The sequence below is a fragment of the Talpa occidentalis genome, unplaced genomic scaffold (assembly GCF_014898055.3).
Source record: "Talpa occidentalis isolate TD23 unplaced genomic scaffold, MPIMG_talOcc4v2.1 talOcc4.3, whole genome shotgun sequence".
Taxonomy (NCBI): domain Eukaryota; kingdom Metazoa; phylum Chordata; class Mammalia; order Eulipotyphla; family Talpidae; genus Talpa; species Talpa occidentalis.
The window spans coordinates 145,851,119-145,867,743 of NW_023603184.1; the positions used below are offsets into that span (position 1 = coordinate 145,851,119).

General features: G+C 42.3%; 1 protein-coding gene across 15 annotated transcripts in view; it reads right to left on the reverse strand.

Moving 5' to 3' along the window:
- TRIP12 (thyroid hormone receptor interactor 12) overlaps window positions 1-16,625 on the reverse strand; it is a 136,549-nt gene that overhangs the window by 4,216 nt on the left and 115,708 nt on the right. For all 15 annotated transcript variants that reach the window (XM_054700133.1, XM_054700137.1, XM_037524181.2 and 12 more), the window contains 9 exons: window positions 16,065-16,221; window positions 14,687-14,785; window positions 8,391-8,505; window positions 7,943-8,097; window positions 6,886-7,050; window positions 3,622-3,786; window positions 1,629-1,742; window positions 783-877; window positions 215-318 (listed from right to left, as the gene is read on the reverse strand). In XM_054700133.1, coding sequence (XP_054556108.1) covers window positions 215-318; window positions 783-877; window positions 1,629-1,742; window positions 3,622-3,786; window positions 6,886-7,050; window positions 7,943-8,097; window positions 8,391-8,505; window positions 14,687-14,785; window positions 16,065-16,221 — 1,169 coding nt within the window. The remainder of the gene's footprint in view (window positions 1-214; window positions 319-782; window positions 878-1,628; window positions 1,743-3,621; window positions 3,787-6,885; window positions 7,051-7,942; window positions 8,098-8,390; window positions 8,506-14,686; window positions 14,786-16,064; window positions 16,222-16,625) is intronic.

Consider the following 16,625-nt stretch of genomic DNA (forward strand, 5'->3'; position numbering starts at 1 on the left):
GTGTGCATTAATAATCCTACCTCCACATGTTTAAGTCTTATAAATTTACCTGCCAGTGCTCTCTTAATTTAATGCAAAACAAATGCTTGAAACATTAGACTAGAATCACTAAGAGGCGCTGTTAAGTCAAATGAAGACTATCCTGTTGTACCAACACTTCGCCCCACATGCACCCACAGCCAGAATAAATGCCAAGCATCGACATCGTACCCACCTCCAACAGGCAATCTTGGGCTACCTGTCACAAACTGGAGAAATAACCTCTGCTGCTCATTATCAAAGCTACTGAGAATCTCAAACAAGAACTTCACAGCCCGACTACAACAGAAATAAAAACACCAGTCATTGCATCATAATAAAATACAGTTGTGAATCGTAAGGCGTAACTCTCACACAGCTCTCACAATCAGAGGTGATGGGATTTAGTAGGAATTCACCGAGAATGCACTTGGAAACCAAACGTGTGCTGTAGCTGGGATTCAATGGGATTACAGCTGTGCGAGACGAGACCTGTCTGATTACCACACAGAGTGAGTGACGGGTGTGGGGGTATATACCTCCCCACTTCTTACCCCTTTTCACAGAAAAATGTAGAAGTTTTGGGTCCTAAATGGCCACATTGAGAGAAATACAGTTCAAATATAAAAAGCCTCTTTTAGTAGACAGGCAAATTGAAGACAAACCCCCCCCCTTTGTGGTTTATAACACACACACACACACACACACACACCCCCATCAAATTCTCAACCGTGGACTGAAAAGCTGGCAAGGCCAGCACTGACCTGTCGTGAGTGTAGCCGTGATCAGGCCTGCAGCATTCCATCAGCGTCTTCGCGTCCCAAGTGTCCGCCTTACTGCCACACAGGAGCTGGTCCAGCTGGGTTTTTAAAGGGGGGGGACACAAGTGCTTAAAGACAAATCCGCACAACAGAAAAATGCAGACAACGCAAACGCGTCCAGACTCTCACTACGGCCAAGTAAATGCCCACGGAGCCAAAGACAAGTAAGTGCAGTGTTCACCTCACACACTCCCGCCTGGGGACGTCCCTGCGGTGAGCTCTTCTGATGCACACAGTCACTCTCCCATCAATGGGCCCTCATCCCCCTTCAGCACCAGGCTCCAGGAAGCCTTTAATCTCATACGAAACATCCCTGGGACCTGACCCCGATGTCTGCCTAACTCTTCTCATTTCTTCACAAGCTTCAACTTGATTATCTCCTTCTAATTAGGGACATTTTATGAATCCTCATTTTTAGAAACACAAAGGTACACAGTAACAGGAGCCAGTGACAGCAAACTGAGTGGAGAGAAAGAGCTGAGCTGGGCAGGCCTCAGGCTCAGCGAGGAGGTGCATCCAAGCCACAGGGCTGCGTGGGCCCCCCCAGCCGGACAGATGAGTGCTCCCAAGCGAGCAGTGCCCCTCTCTAAGGAGGCACATTTAATTCTGCCCTGCTCAGGAAGCAATCCCACCTTTCCAAAATACCCAGCCTCTGTTCCTAAACCCGTTGTTTTGTTCTGTTTTTTAAACAATAGGGTCTTTGACTGGATAGCACAGGGACACCTCACAAAGACAATCACAGACACAGAACTAGAAACGAGACCATTTCCTTTACACACAGCTACTCACTTCTTCCGGGTAGAAGTACTGAAGATGACTGAGTGGGAAGACCGATTCAAAACCATCTCTGAATGAATCAAACTGCCTGGAAACGCCTTCATTTAGTGCCCAGAATATAACCAGCTACAAAAAAAAAAAAAAAAAAAAAAAAAGGGAAATATTCTTTTTAGCTGTGACAAAATTTCAAATTTACTTCCTAGTATGTGGCAAAGCATTTTAAGTTACAAAGTTTTTTAAAAAAAAGTCTCAGAAAACTGTAAGTAAAAAGCAGTCACATGAACTACTAAATTGGGGTCTGGCCAAATTAGATGTTGTAAGAGCTCAATTAGGCAAGATCCCTAGAGTACCAGGTGAGCAGTGGGAATTTTCTGAGGATAAAGTTATTACTGAGAATTAAAAATGTCTCAAGATTCACAATTACCAGCTATTAACCCTTTGCACTCCGCTGTCCCCTCTCAGGGGACATCGGAATTCTAGCATATCACTTGGATGCCCCCTCTCAGGGGACATTGCAATTTATTAGTGATTACGGGGAATTGAGGTTATTTCAACGCAACTTTTTGAGACATGCATGTTTCCCTGAAGTTTTATCTTGAAATGGCACAAGAAATTAAATCAAAATATCGTAAAATGGTTCGGAGTGCAAAGGGATAATAAGTGCTTTTAAATTTTCATGTGAATTTTTCAGTTCTATATCCAAAATCCTTACAGCCCAAACCTTCTGCAGTGCACATCTCTCTTAGAAAAAGGCAAACTCTGGGACTTCCCTGGTGGTGCAAGGGGTTACAACCTATGACGCTATCCGCAGCCACTGCAGTACAAGTTCAATCCCCGGCCAGGGAGATACCCACATGGCGCAGCAGACCTCTCCTGTCTCGCCCGCTGCCCTTCCTCAGCAGTGAATTTCAGTAAATCTGCCTGTTCTGCTCCCCACTGTCTCTGGTGAATCCTCTCAACCCCCACACCTCTTGCCTACACCCTAGCTCTTGTATGCATTAATAAGTAAAATAAGTCTTTAAAAAAGAAAAAAGAAAAAAAGGCAAACTCTGGAAATGCCAGCCTATGAAATCGAAGGCTAACAGCACCCCACAAGCCTCAAGTTGTCTGGTCACCACTGACTTTTGTTAGCATAGCAGGTTCAGAAACAAGAGCACATATTCAGAGAACACTACTGTTTCACTGACAAAAATACAAGCACTACTAGAGATTATTTACCGAGACCCTAACGGAGATGCTCCCTCTCTCAGCACAAGCTGAAAGAGCAGGGGCACGGGACAGCAGGGGCACGGGACAGCGCACCGGATGCTAACAGGCATCGCTTCTGCGTCAAAACCAGGCAGCAGAGGATGTCCAGGCCATTTCCTCTCTCCCTCAAATTGATGAAGAAACTAAGAGAAAAGCCAGGTCTCGGTGTGGCATCATCCTGAACCAAACGCTCCTTCCACTTCGTGTCAGGAGGACCAAAAGAAACTTTCAAGCACTAGTAAGAAAGATCTATACAGGTTGGAACTTAAAATAGAATGTGTATTCAGGGGAGAATAATTTAGCAACTACAGCTAAGGGTCACAAATTATAATAACTTGAAGAGCCTCCCCAACCCTGAGTGGGCGTGTCTCTGTGTGTGGGCAATTCTGTCGAGTTAGCTGGTCTGAAGGAGAGACGGGAAGCAGGGTAGTGAGAACACGAGAAGTGGCTCCATGGGGCACTGTTCCTCAGCACTCAAGTGGGGAGACAGCGGACTAGTGACTGCGGATGATGGAGATGAAATTGAAGCGATCCGGCCCGAGACACTGCATTCAAGGGCACAGGGGCATCACAGAACATCTGACACGTTCTCGCCTGAGGAAAGAGGCCCGATGCAGTGGGGCGGGTGCCAGGGCAGCCGGCGCCCCCCGGGCTTCCAGACGGGCTCCCACCCGTGCCCTCACAATTCCCCATTTACGGGCCACCCCCCGGGGCACAGCTGGCTGCTCCTGCGGGACGGGACGCCGCGGTGACATACTCTCAAGTACTCTTCCAGGTTGTGGATTGTGACCGGAATGTCCTTTCCCCCTTTCTTCAGCTCGATGTTGGGAAACCCGGGCAGGGTGAAATCCAGCCCGAGATCTTCCACAGAGCAGCCGTTCATCGTCAGCGTCTCCAGTGCATATTGTAGACTCTCTTTGGTCTGCAAGACACAGTTGGAGAGAGAGAGGGTTGTAAACACAGTCACGCAGTCATGTTCTGCATTTGTAAAAATATCCTCATGAATGCTACAGACTCCTTTGGCACTTGGTGTACCTTGGGGGGGTTTGTACGTGTGTCGGAATCTACATGTAAGTTCTGAGATCAAAAAGGAAATAATCTCAAACACCTCAGAATCCAACTCCTTTTTCATGTGGGACGAGATCATCTGAGTATTCCTCCGTGATGAGGTCTTTGTTACTCAGCCTGACCATCTTCAAATCAGATGTCATAGAAAATCTGTAGCAGTATGCTAAGTCTGAAGAACACCCTGGGGAGTCCTCATTCCACCACTTCAGATCCCCAACCTGAAAACATTTATATTCCTATAGTAACATTGTGATGAAAAACGCTCCAACAAAGCCCCAAGTAAAGGTAAGTCAAATCTAAAGAAAAATGTTAAAGCTTGTATTATTCATTTTCTCAAATGCCCGAGATTAGGAAAGGCTTACATAAAATACTATTTCTTTTAGATTAAGGATCAAGGGTGACTATGCAAAACTGCAAATTCTAGCTGAAAATGAAGGCAGCCTATCAGGGAGAAGGTAAATGGCTTTCCAAACAGGAGACGCCTGTGTGTGTGAAATGCTAGAAGCTAAACAAAGTACAGAAAAATAATTAAACAAACAAAAAATGTGGCTTTCTTATTAATAAATAAGTCATTTTTTAAAGAGGAGACTGAGAGCTGCTTAGGATTCCAGATAATTCAAAATATAGGAGGTGGCAGCATCACTCAGTTGTGGGGTTGCATCCAAATTTTCCTTTTCTGAAAAAATCTCCATTTAAGTCTCTCTCAGTTTTGTGTGTATTTCACAGCCCCAAAGGGAGGTTTTTCACTTCACAATTGAAAATTTCTCCACAGAAAAACTTACATAAAAGCCTCCAACTGAGAAGCTCCCAAAACTGTTGCCCAAAACTGTCCCCCCACCTCTTGTGATAGATTGAGGTCATCCTACTATGCTGCTGGCTACTTAAGAAGTATATTATTTGCAAAGGTTTTTGTACTACAAAATGCCATTTTTGACAAGAATCTAGAATATGTGTGTCCCTGAGATGTGTAAAGAGAATTCAATGTTGGTTTATTTCAAGCTTACACATTAAATCACAAGCCAGGCTCTAGCCCGTTTTCCAGGAATTGTTCAAGAACCGAAGCTGCCAAGCAGCTCAGGACAACCTGCTCCATCTGTGTAGAGGATCCTACACCCAGGGGCAGAGTAACCACCAGAGTAACCACCCCTCCCTTGCTCTGGGAGGCAGAGGTGTGATACAGAAATCAGTTCTGGAAGGTAGAGTCTGCTGTGCATTTTATAGTTCTAAATCAGCAGCATCAGGAATGAAAGGGCTTTAGGAAAAGGACTGTGGGGCATATCCCTCGGGATAAGGGCTGCAGTTCCAGCTCCCCTGTGTTCCACAGGTGAGCGTGGGCAGGCTACCTGACCTGCCTGCCTTGAGGTTCTCCCGTGTGCAACACAGGTCACAGAAGTGCCTAAATCTCACAGGGGTGCTGCGAATTAAAGGAATTAATACATGGAAGGCACTTGGGAGCATGCCGTGAGTTTTATATCCTTTCCTTCCTTTTTGATTTACATTTGGGTGTGTGTAATAAAACTTTGGGTGTAATGAAATAAACTTAAGCTCTCCCAGAAAATGGAACAGAGAGTTCTCAGCGAGTGTGTGCCTGTCATTTACCTAAGAGACAATCCTAAATAATAAGAGAGTAGCTGTTTAAATTTCACAAAATTGACATGCGCAAACCTAACTGGTTCTTAAAAATCCTAAGACAAGCTTGTTTGGAAAAGATGGAGTTGATCACTTTAAATACTAGTTTCTCTTTATAATAAACTTATTTTTCAAAAAATCACCAATGAATGAAGATAAGATGAATTCCCCTACAAATCATGATCTTGACAATAAGGCATTCTAAGGCCCTCGCCCCCAACCTGTCTACTCTAAGCTCCTCTCCATCAACGCGGTGGCTTTTCCTCTCACTACAGACACTGCCTCAACTCTTTCTTACTGCACATCATTTTATAAGATGGGAGCTACGTGAGCATCAATCCATGTTACCTGCCCAAATATAAGATATGAGCCTGCCGTTAAAAAAAATATAACTTTGTCTTCTAATGTCAGATACAGAACGAGTATTAATCTCAGACTAAGTTAAATACACATTAATGAAATAAAACACAAGCTCACCCAGGAGATGGAACAGAGAGCCCTCAGCATGTCACCAAGGGAAGGAGACGACAGGACCTTTACAACTATTTCCTGCCATCGCTCTAGAAACAAACTGCTCCTAAACCAAGACAACTTTCTGGAAAAATCAATCTGTCCTTAGAATAAAGGACAGATTGTTTTATTGATTCAAATGCTTACTAAGGAATTCAGTGTGATGTCGTCAATGCCCATCTACATAATGTCCATCTAAATTTTGATAAACGAGGGCCCCATGGTTTGGGTTAGGCATGTATTTTACTTGCTAATCAAGTTGTTTATTCATCACCAGCTGTTAGTAAAGATCACCGTACCCACTGCGAAATCATGTACTACTTACTGCAATTAAAAAAATAAGACAAGGGCCTCCCCAGTGGCGCAGCGGTTGAGCGCTGGGTTGCGAGGCTGCCCGCAGCCTCTGCAGCGCTGGTTCAATTCCCGGCTGCTCCCTGGCCACTGGAGGAGGGTCCCACATGGCATGCAGACCTCTCCTGCCACCCGCTGCTCCCCTCAGCAGTGTACTTCGGTCCTCTGCCTGCTCTGCTCCCCGCTCTGGCTCTGGTGAATTCTCTCACTCTCCCGCACTTCTGACTGTACCCAGTGCTTGTATAAATAAATAAATAATATATATTAAAAAAAAAAAAAATCTCTAAAAAAAAAAAAAATCTCTAAAAAAAAAAAAAAGACAAGCAAAAGGCAACATTAAAATAACAACAGGGTCAAATACAAACCATTCAACAAAGACCTCAGGTTTCTATAATGAGGAATTGCTCCACTTGACCCTTTCCTCCTCCTCTACAGATACATTTATCTAAAGATAAATCCCTACCTGGGATTTATCTTGTTCAAGTCTTTTCTTCTGTCTGACAATGTCTTCAAGGTGATATACTGATCTGGCTACAACCGGGTCGATGTCAAACAAATCGTGTGATGTCAGCGAGGTTTCCTGCCGCAGCATCCACTTATAAAAGGGCAAGCCCAGGGGAAGGTCCACCTGAAAGGGAATGTGCAAATGTTGTAATAGGCGCACTAGACTTCTAGAATTGCCTTGTTTCTGTGCCTGACACTTCAAGGGGTTATTTAAAATGGCAGCAACTGTGGGTAGGGGAGGGCGGCTAATTGAGGAACTGTTCCATTAGATGAAAATGTCTAAATTTCAACTCAATTTGGTGCCCTAATATTGTGCATAATATAAAATACTAAAGAATCCCATTAAAAAGTTGACATCAGAAAGGAATTTTTCAGTGGTGGCCATATAATAATCTATAAGGGCCTCAACACAAAAAGATGTTTAGAGGAATCCTACTCTTTTTTAGAAAGTTTGATTCTATCATAGTCTGTTATAGTGAATATTTGAAAGCAAAGGGACCAATTAATTATATTTAACGAAAAATTTCTGAAAATAACTGATTAAGAGCCCATTTTCAGCTGCAAGTGAATTTTCAGCTGTGTTTATGAATTTGACAGAGGAAAATAAACTAAGAAAGTGTCTCAGAAAAGGTGACAAAGGAAATAAAGGTCCAGAAATACTGAAATCTCTGTGAACAGGAAGTCCTGGGTAAGTGCCCCCGGTTTTCCTATAGGGGAATATCAAACACTTTAAAAAATTACATTGTTATAAGCCACCCATAATGTTGCCAGATTATCTGAGCCCTAGCAACAAAAGGAATGGTCTGCAAGCTGGCACCTGGACACCACCTGGATTCCACATGAAAATGTACTCTAGAACTGGTCCCGTTAGCTACTGAATCAGATTTGGTCTTTTAAACAAAATACCCAAGTAATTCACCTGCATATTAAGTGTGTGAAACACAGTTGTAACACACAGCATTAAGTAAAACATAGGTGCAAAATGACTATGGCAAAGTCAATAACCCCAAACTTACCAGTCTGAAATCCATGATAGCCTTGGCCATTAATTTTCCTAGGAAGCGAAACTTCATCTTAACCTTTGCAATATGGGCTGGCTTAGCTGTCCTACCGAAGGGTAGCGCGAACAGGCCCTGGAGGTTTTGAATATACTTGGTCCCTTCTTGGCTCCCTGTAAAACCAGCAAGTCACTGAACTTTAGATGCTATTCCCAAAACAAGGCAAAGCCAGTCACAAAGAACATTTAAGAAATTCAGTATTCTCAAAGTTAGATAGCAGATGAATGAATGAAGTCCTCTAGAGTCATAAGGGTTTCTCTTGTTAGATAAGTACAAAAACAAAAGCAAAAGCAAAAAGAAATTTAGGTCAGACAGCATGGCCCTCTAGCAAAAGTGAAAAACCGTTCAGCTGTTTACACAATCTGAGTAACACAAATTGATCGCCTGTCTCACAGGATGATGTTACCTTTTGGATTGCTAAGACTCACTTCTTCACCTCTCCAGAGACCCAAGTCAGCTCTCTGGAGTTCCTGAGATACAAGTGCATAAAACTCCAGCGTAGGTCCAAGACCTGTACCAACCTAAGGAAGAACAAAAGAAAGACTTCAAATACTAGAATTTGTGGTGCTTTTCTTAACCTGACAACCTCTTGGAAATAAGGACACTAAGAGCAACTGTTTATTAGGATGTGCACAGATTATTTTCCAAGCTGTCCTGATGGCATTCCTTTAGTCTTGGCTACCGGGAGGAAGACCGAGTGAGCGTTCATTTCCTACCCGCTATTCACTGCTCAAAGGGCTGCGGTAGCTATATACCTTTCTCTCAGGAACAAGGTGGCACCGGCTGCCTAAGGATCCTGCTCTTTGGTTAACTGTTAACACTGAAACCAGCTCAATGTCACCTCCTATGCGGCCTTATCTGCCCAGTTTCTTTGTTCCTCTTCCTTCGACTTAGATTTCAGCTACTTAAGTACTTATCATCGTGCACTGCCAAGATTCCATTATACACTTGCATATCTCACTACGGAGATCTTGAACTCACCTTTGGATGCTCTGCAGTGCCTCAGGCACACACCAGTCACTTAACAGAGGCTCACTAAATAAAGCAACAGTAAGGCAAGGTATGAATTCATGCCAGAACTCACAGAGCAATGGATTCTTCTGAGAGCTTTATCAATATGCACACATTTTGTGGGGAGTGGTGTGAAGGGGAAACATGCCTTGAAGATTTTGACTTGGTAGGAATGATTTAGAGCCTGGGCACTGGTATTTTTAAACAAGTTCCAAAGATGACTGTACAGCCTTGACTAACAACCCCTCCATGAGACACATAGTCCTGGGGCAGAGTTCACAGCCTGTCATTTCTTCATGTTCTATCAAGGCCCTACTAGCTCGGATACACAATTAGCTATGCAGCTGACAATGGCAGATCCAGACCATTGTTTTGTCAAGAAGGTTACATTTCACTTACAGATTTTGCAAATAATCAACACTTTTTTTTTTTTACAGTTACTATAGTCACTTTCCAAAAATATCCACACTAGCTTAAAAGGTTACATGTATCTACCAAATGCTGAACCCTGACTTCAAATGGTGATGTGCTCGAACCGTGTGATGCTTTCTTGGTGTGCTCCCGTGCTTTTGTTGGTAGGCCACAGCCTGGGGTGAATGTGCCAACCAAAACCACCCAAGGTTCTCCTCCTTCTGATTCCCCACAAACCAACCCACCAGTAAACACTGTAACCCCCACCTTCAAAACATATTCCATACCGATCACCATCATCTCTTATCTCATACACTGCTAGAGCCTCCAGAACGGCCTGTCCTAGCATTCTCAACATCTCCTATCCTGCCCTCACAGCGCCAAGACTGATTTTATAAAACACACACTCATATGATTGCTCTGCGTGCCCGAAAACTGGAGATCTCAGCCTACTACTCCCTCCCACTTCCTGGCTACTGCTCCCAGCCAACGGCTCACTGCAAAATAGGCAGGAATTTTGTCTCAGGGCTCTGGCTTCTCTGTTCTCTTGCTGAAGATCCTCCCTCCTCAGAAAGCAATGAACTGCTTCTGCCTAAATTCTCCTTAGACCACCCATCCCATCCCAATCTACTTATTTTGCTTTTTTCTTGATAACATGGCCTAGCATATACATGTGCCAGTCTCTCCAAAACAGAATACAAGATCCATGATGGGAGCTTTTTGTATATTTTGTTCTCCAGTGAATCTTGAGGTGATGAAGGGGAGGGAGGGGCGGAGCAGCATAGCAAACAAACCTGCAGTACCATCTGACAGCCACCAGATGGTGCTCTGAAGCCATGTAATTCCTATTCCCTTTAGCATAATTATCCCAGGTTGAATACTAAGCACACATCAGATCAGTCCATTTCCTCCATCAAAATTGTTATTTCTAAAAGTAAAATAAACTTAACTTAAAATCTCAAGTGATACAGGTATCACCGGAAACACCATGAGCCTGTCAAGGTGGAACAACCAGGTCATGGCAGCTCTGGCAATTCACGCCCCCTCAGGCTGGCCAGCAGCTTTAGATCAGCCTGATCTTTGCAGGGACCATTGTTCTACCCAGCTACTCCACTAAAAAGCTAGGTACTTTGGTATCGCTTCGATTCTTTTTTAAAATGAAACAAAGGCATAAATTTAGTTGTATAGACAAAACCACCGAAAACAAACATATGACAAATTTTACTTAAAAACTTTGAAAGCTTTTGAAAAGCTAGTATAGACTAGTATTTATCATGTGACAACTGATGTCCTAAGTATATTACACATCAGCTCATTTAATCATCCTAACAACTAGATGAGGTAAGTGCATGCACTATGCAGAGTTGAGATAACGGCACTGAGGAGCTACTACTAAGTGGTGGTGCCTGACTCCACAGTCTGGGCTCCGAACCAGTACCGTCCAGGAGACTGGGTCAGCTGTCGCCAATCCCTGGGGGCAGAGATTTTCTGAGGCCAAATACAGGCTTAATTCTCCCCTGGCTCATCACTCACCCCTCTTCACAATGGAGCCCACTGCCACCAGACATTTTGAATTAGAATTTTTTTCAGAGGTGACACTCTTCCCTAGTGGCATTAGCTGACGTGTTTGGTTAAATTTGATTCCCAAACTGAGCGCCTATGCATATATATAAGTCAGTCATCTTTCCTGGCCTCTTCCTCAAAGAATTTGGCCCCTGGACTAGAAAGCAGCAGCAGGAATAATCACGGTGGATTCAAAAGAGGACTCAAATTTCTTATTCCAGCATCAAGGCCTCCACGAGATCTGGCCTCCCGATGAGCGCTCCTCCCCAGCATTTCCACAACAGTTCCTCGATCCCCTTGCTTCCCACCAAGCCCAATCCTCAAGTCAAATCTCATGGAAGCTGGTCCCTTAATTCTTCTCCATTAAAGTCTAAGTCCAGGGCTTCCATCTCACGGCCCACACCCCCAGGGACAGGGCTCCCTGTCTGACAGCCTGTGTACATGTCCCTACATCCCTCGGCCACATTCTTCTGCACCTTTGTCTGGTGTCGCCACAATTTTGTTTTAAGTCTTTGACTGCGGGAATTTTGCCATAACCTGGAAGTCTAGCAGGGACAATTCCTACTACTTAAAATGTTAATTTTGATGAAGCAATACTACTCTTTTAAGTTAGCTTTTCAGAAGTCCTAATGCAGAAACCAGCTTTTCAGAAGTCCTAATGCAGAAACTTAGTAAATGAAGAATGAAAGTCATGATTAATAAAAATACCTGGAAACCACAGAATATTGCAGATTTAATTGCAAGAGCTACACAGTACTTAGCAAGAGCCAGGGACTGATAGAACCCTGCTCACTGAACCCTGAAGTTGTACTAAAACCCATGTTTTACAGATAAAAACCCCGACGGGCCGAGTGGTTGGCTACTATCATAACCAGGAGAATGAAAAGTCTGTAAGCATCACAAATCCAAACACTATTTTAAATTTTGTCTTTTAAATAAAGGGACAAGGGAAGGAAAGCATTCCTAAAGGACTCAATACTTTAGTAATAAAATATGTAGAAAATATTTGTTTGACAGGCCTCCCTGGTGGCGCAAGGGTTTAAGATACAACCTATGAAACTATCCGCAGCCACTGCAGCACAAGTTTGATTCCCTGCTCCCCTCAGCAGTGTACTTTGGTCAATCTGCCTGTTCTGTTCCCCACTCTGTCTCTGGTGAATCCTCTCACCACCCCCCACCCTGAGCCTCTGGCCTGTACCCCAGCTCTTGTATGCATAAATAAATGAATCAAAAAAAAAAAAAAAAGTTTGTTTGAATTTTTTGGTATACGGTCCTGAAGCTAAAAATGCTTTTTACAACATTAAATGGTTGAAAAATTGTACAATGTGAGAAAATTTTAACAATTTCAAGTTTCAGTGACCTTGTGTCAAGTTTTGTGGGGACTGTCATGCTGGTCACATGCTTGTCCATGGACACTTTGGTGCCCCAAGGCAGAGCCAAGCAGCTGTGATGGAGATGGGAGAGGTCCACAAGGCTGGAAATTCTTACCCTTTGGCTTGTTACAGAATTTTTCCAGGCCCTACAAAAACTCTAGATACCTGTTAAATTTATAGAATTTTTTAGAATAATTAAGTTAATGAAGACAGAAGGTCAATATTAAAAAAAAAAATTGTATTTCTATAAACCAACATAACTAGAAATTGACATAAATGAACAGTGTTCATTTGCAATACCATCAAAAACCATGAATTAGGGCCTCCCTGGTGGCACAAGGGGTTAAGACGCAACCTTATGAGGCTACCTGCAGCCATGGCAGCATGAGTTTGATCCCACATGGCACAGCAGACCTCTCCTCATTCACCCGCTGCTCCCCTCAGTAGTGTATTTCAGTAGATCTGCCTGTTCTGTTCCCCACTCTGTCTCTGGTGAATCCTTTCACCCTCCACACCTCTGGCCTGTACCCCAGTTCTTGTATGCATAAATAAATAAATCTTTTTTTAAAAAAAAAAAAAAGGCATGAACTCTTTGGAGCGGACACAAAATCTGTATATGAAAGACCTCTAGGCTTAAGTTAGGAAGCAATACTGCAAGAAAGAAACAAGGGACCTAGCAAGTGAAAGGCCAGGTAGCCTAAAGACTTGCAAAAAAGGTCAATTCTTCAAACAGGCACATCCCACTCATTATTCTGTGTGGCTTTTTCTAGGTATTAACAAGCCAATTCTCAAATTTACATGGAAGTTCAATAGATGGAGAATAACCAAAACAACTCTGGAAAAGAAAAAGTAGCTGCCTCTCCCTGACTGGAGATGAAACATCAGGCCGCAGCAACAAAGGCAGTGCAGACTATTGAACAGAACAGAAACTCCGGAGATGGGCCCAACACGCAGCATCTACTAATTGCCAATAAGGCTTCCCAGGGTGCTCAACAGGGAAAAGAGGCGACTGTCACTAAACAGACCAAAAAGAAGCTTAACCTCATTTTATATATGCCCTATATAAACATAACTCAAAAGAAAAGTCAGGCATTAAAAACTCAAAAAAAGTTCTAGGAAAAAATGCATAGGAGAAAATCTTTGAGACCAAGGGTCAGAGGAAATATCCCAGGCTACAAGCATATATAAAGGAAAAAAAAGTTGATGAAAACCTGATTTCATCAATATTCAGTATTTCTGTGCTTCCAAAGACATCCCTAATGAAAAGATAAGCCATAGATTGGAAGGAAATATTTGCACAACATTTATCTCATTAAGGACTTGTATCTAGGACTTAACAACTCAATGATGAAAGCCTACAGAAGACTCACCAGCTTGTCTAAGCTCTCAGTAAGCTCACACAGTAAGCCATTAAAGGCTCAACAATACCCAATGTTGATGAACATGTGAAGAAACTGAAAATTGCAGACTACGTTACTGGTGGGAATAAATTTAGGACAGTTGCTTTGGAAGATAATTTGGCATTTATAATAAAGCTGAAACTATCTTTCCAAATGACTTGGAAATCCAACCCTAAAGTGTTTTACCCAAGAGAAAAAGAAAACCCTATGTTTACACCAACTGGTACACAAATGTTTATTGTAGGTCAAAACTGGAAAAACTCAGAAGCGCATCAACCGGAGACTAGATAAACATTATGGCACATCGATATACGGAATATTATTCAACAATGAAAGGAAACTAATGTATGGAGCAACATGATCAATCTCAAAGCATTACACTAAGTGAAAAAGTAACAAATGGTGACATGCTGTGTGATTCCATTCATTATGATACTGTAAAAAAGACAAAATGACAGCACCAGGAAACAACAATGGCCACCAGGACTGGGGTGGGGGTGGAGGAGGGGACTGTCACATGGTCTGAAGACTTGTGGTGAAGAGATTGTTCTTTATCTTGATGGGGTAGTGGTCAGGCTGTGGAACACTGACAACTCTTACAACTGTAAATCTTAAGGTGACATATATAATAACCTCCATTTCAGTAAACAAGATTTTTTTAAAAGCATTTAAACATTTGGAAAGTTACCTATAAGACATTCTTTCACTTTATCAATTTAAAGATTAAACAATTATCTCCCCTCATCACAGGGGGGAAAAACATTCTTATAAAACTGAGCCTTAACAATGAGGAACTTAGACCAATCATTTAAGAGAAAAACTGAGCAAATCTCAAGTTTTTAGATAAATTTCCCACTGTGTTTTAGAATTTCACAGAACTAAGAACTTTTAGCGGCATTTTATCAAGCTCGAGCTCAAAACCACGAACAGACTCATAAGCTCACCTCATTTTCATACTGGATTTCTAACATGGCCCGTGAACTGCCCAGATCCTGCATCACAGACTCAGCTTGTTTCAACAGCTCCTCTCTGTTCACAGTGCGCTACAAAGGAAAGTACAAATGTAAGGAATCTGCGCTCAAGATACAAGTTAACAGGGGGCACTTCCTGAAGCTCAAAATACTCAAATCAACTGTTAGCTATTTTTTTTTCTAAAGCATCACAGTCAAGGTTGAGGTAACAGTATTGCTACAAACATCAACAGCATCCTGAAATAAGCAAGATGAAAGAGTAATTATCTTGAACCGGTGGCAAGTTCAGGAACTTTAAACTGGAAAAGAAAAGACCTCTGTAACATTGCCAAACTAATGCAATTTAGGGCTGCAACTTCATGAAATCTCCCTGGGCACACAGAGAGTTAGATATTGGAGAAATAGGTATTGGAGGTGAGGTGAGGTGAGACAGAGGAGTTGGAAACCTATTGGCTTGGACCTGCAGACGGGCTACAATCATGTATAATAATGAGATTCAAGGGGATGAGAAAAATCCCGCTTATTTCCAAATTTACCAACATTCCTATTTATGGAGTTAGAATCATATAAAGATCGAACAGTAAAAAGCATGATGATTTCTGTTTTGCTTCTCATTACATCTACCCTCCCTCTTGATTTCATTACTAATGGCTCCCAGGAGACTTCTGAAGAGAAAGGATTGTTTTTTTTTTTTTGAACACAACTTTGATTGAGAATCCTCAGCAAGAAAAGCCAATGAGCAGAACTAATAAGTAAAAGGCAGTGCAGCTGAGTCAGTAATGTACGCCTGGGTCTCAGGTGGAAATGGCTCAGGGCCGTGTGGTTTAGGAACTATGAATGCGGTGTCAAGATTAGAAGCACAGAAAGATGGAGTCAGCAATGCAAGGGGTAGCGGATCGCAAGATGTGGGACCTCACAACGTGTCTGTTCACTTCTAACCGGAGCAATTTGCTATGGGGTTGAAGTAGATCTGACTGATTCTGCCTGTTGCATAAGTAATCAGTTATAAAAGGGAGGCTGTAGTCTGAGTTGAAGTTTCAGTAAGAGAAGACAAGATTCTTTCTTGGCATACAAATTAAGGCAACTAAAAGAGAAAAAAAGATTTGAAGAAATTTCAGAAGCTGGGGGGAGTCTTTTCAGGAGGATAAAGAAGACTCACAGATAGCCCAGACCCAGCAGACTACTGCTAACAGATGACAAAACAGATGAGCAAAGAAATGACTGGGATAAGACAGGCCTCCAAGCCCACAAACACCCCAGGTGTGCCATGTTTACAGTTTTCCCATTATTTTTAAAATCTCAGTTTGATGTATCTTTAAATATTTGGGGGTGGGGGGGCAAAGGAACTTACTTTTTTTCTATCCAATCTAGGTGCAACTCTGCTATCTTGAGAATCAGACTGGTTGATTTCTGGGTTGGTATCAAGTAATCTTTGCATTGCTCGGTCCCGATCAAATGCAGTTACATAAAAAAGCATTTGCCGGGTATCAAAAGGGAAGAAAAACGGGCTGTAAAAAGATGTGACAGAAATTTATTATCTGAATTATAGAAACCATTAAAAAAAAAAAAACAACCCTGTATCAGAAACAACTTTTAATATGCTGCAAAGCAAAAATTATAAATATAACAAGAATGATCTAGGCAAACTGATTTTGAAGAAAGATCGTAATTCTTACATGAAATTTCTATGTGATCAAGTAATAGTGCTTTAAATAGTCTTTCATTATGAAATAGAAATCTCAACCATTAAAATGCCACCCTTGAATTAAAGTCTATCCAAGATCATCTTCAATATACCCAAAGACTTTTTAGGAACTATGACATCACTAAGGCTAAATCGTAAAATATGACGATCGCCTTATGAGTGCCAACCCACCCCTACACTGGCCCTGGCTTTACAGTTCATAATTTT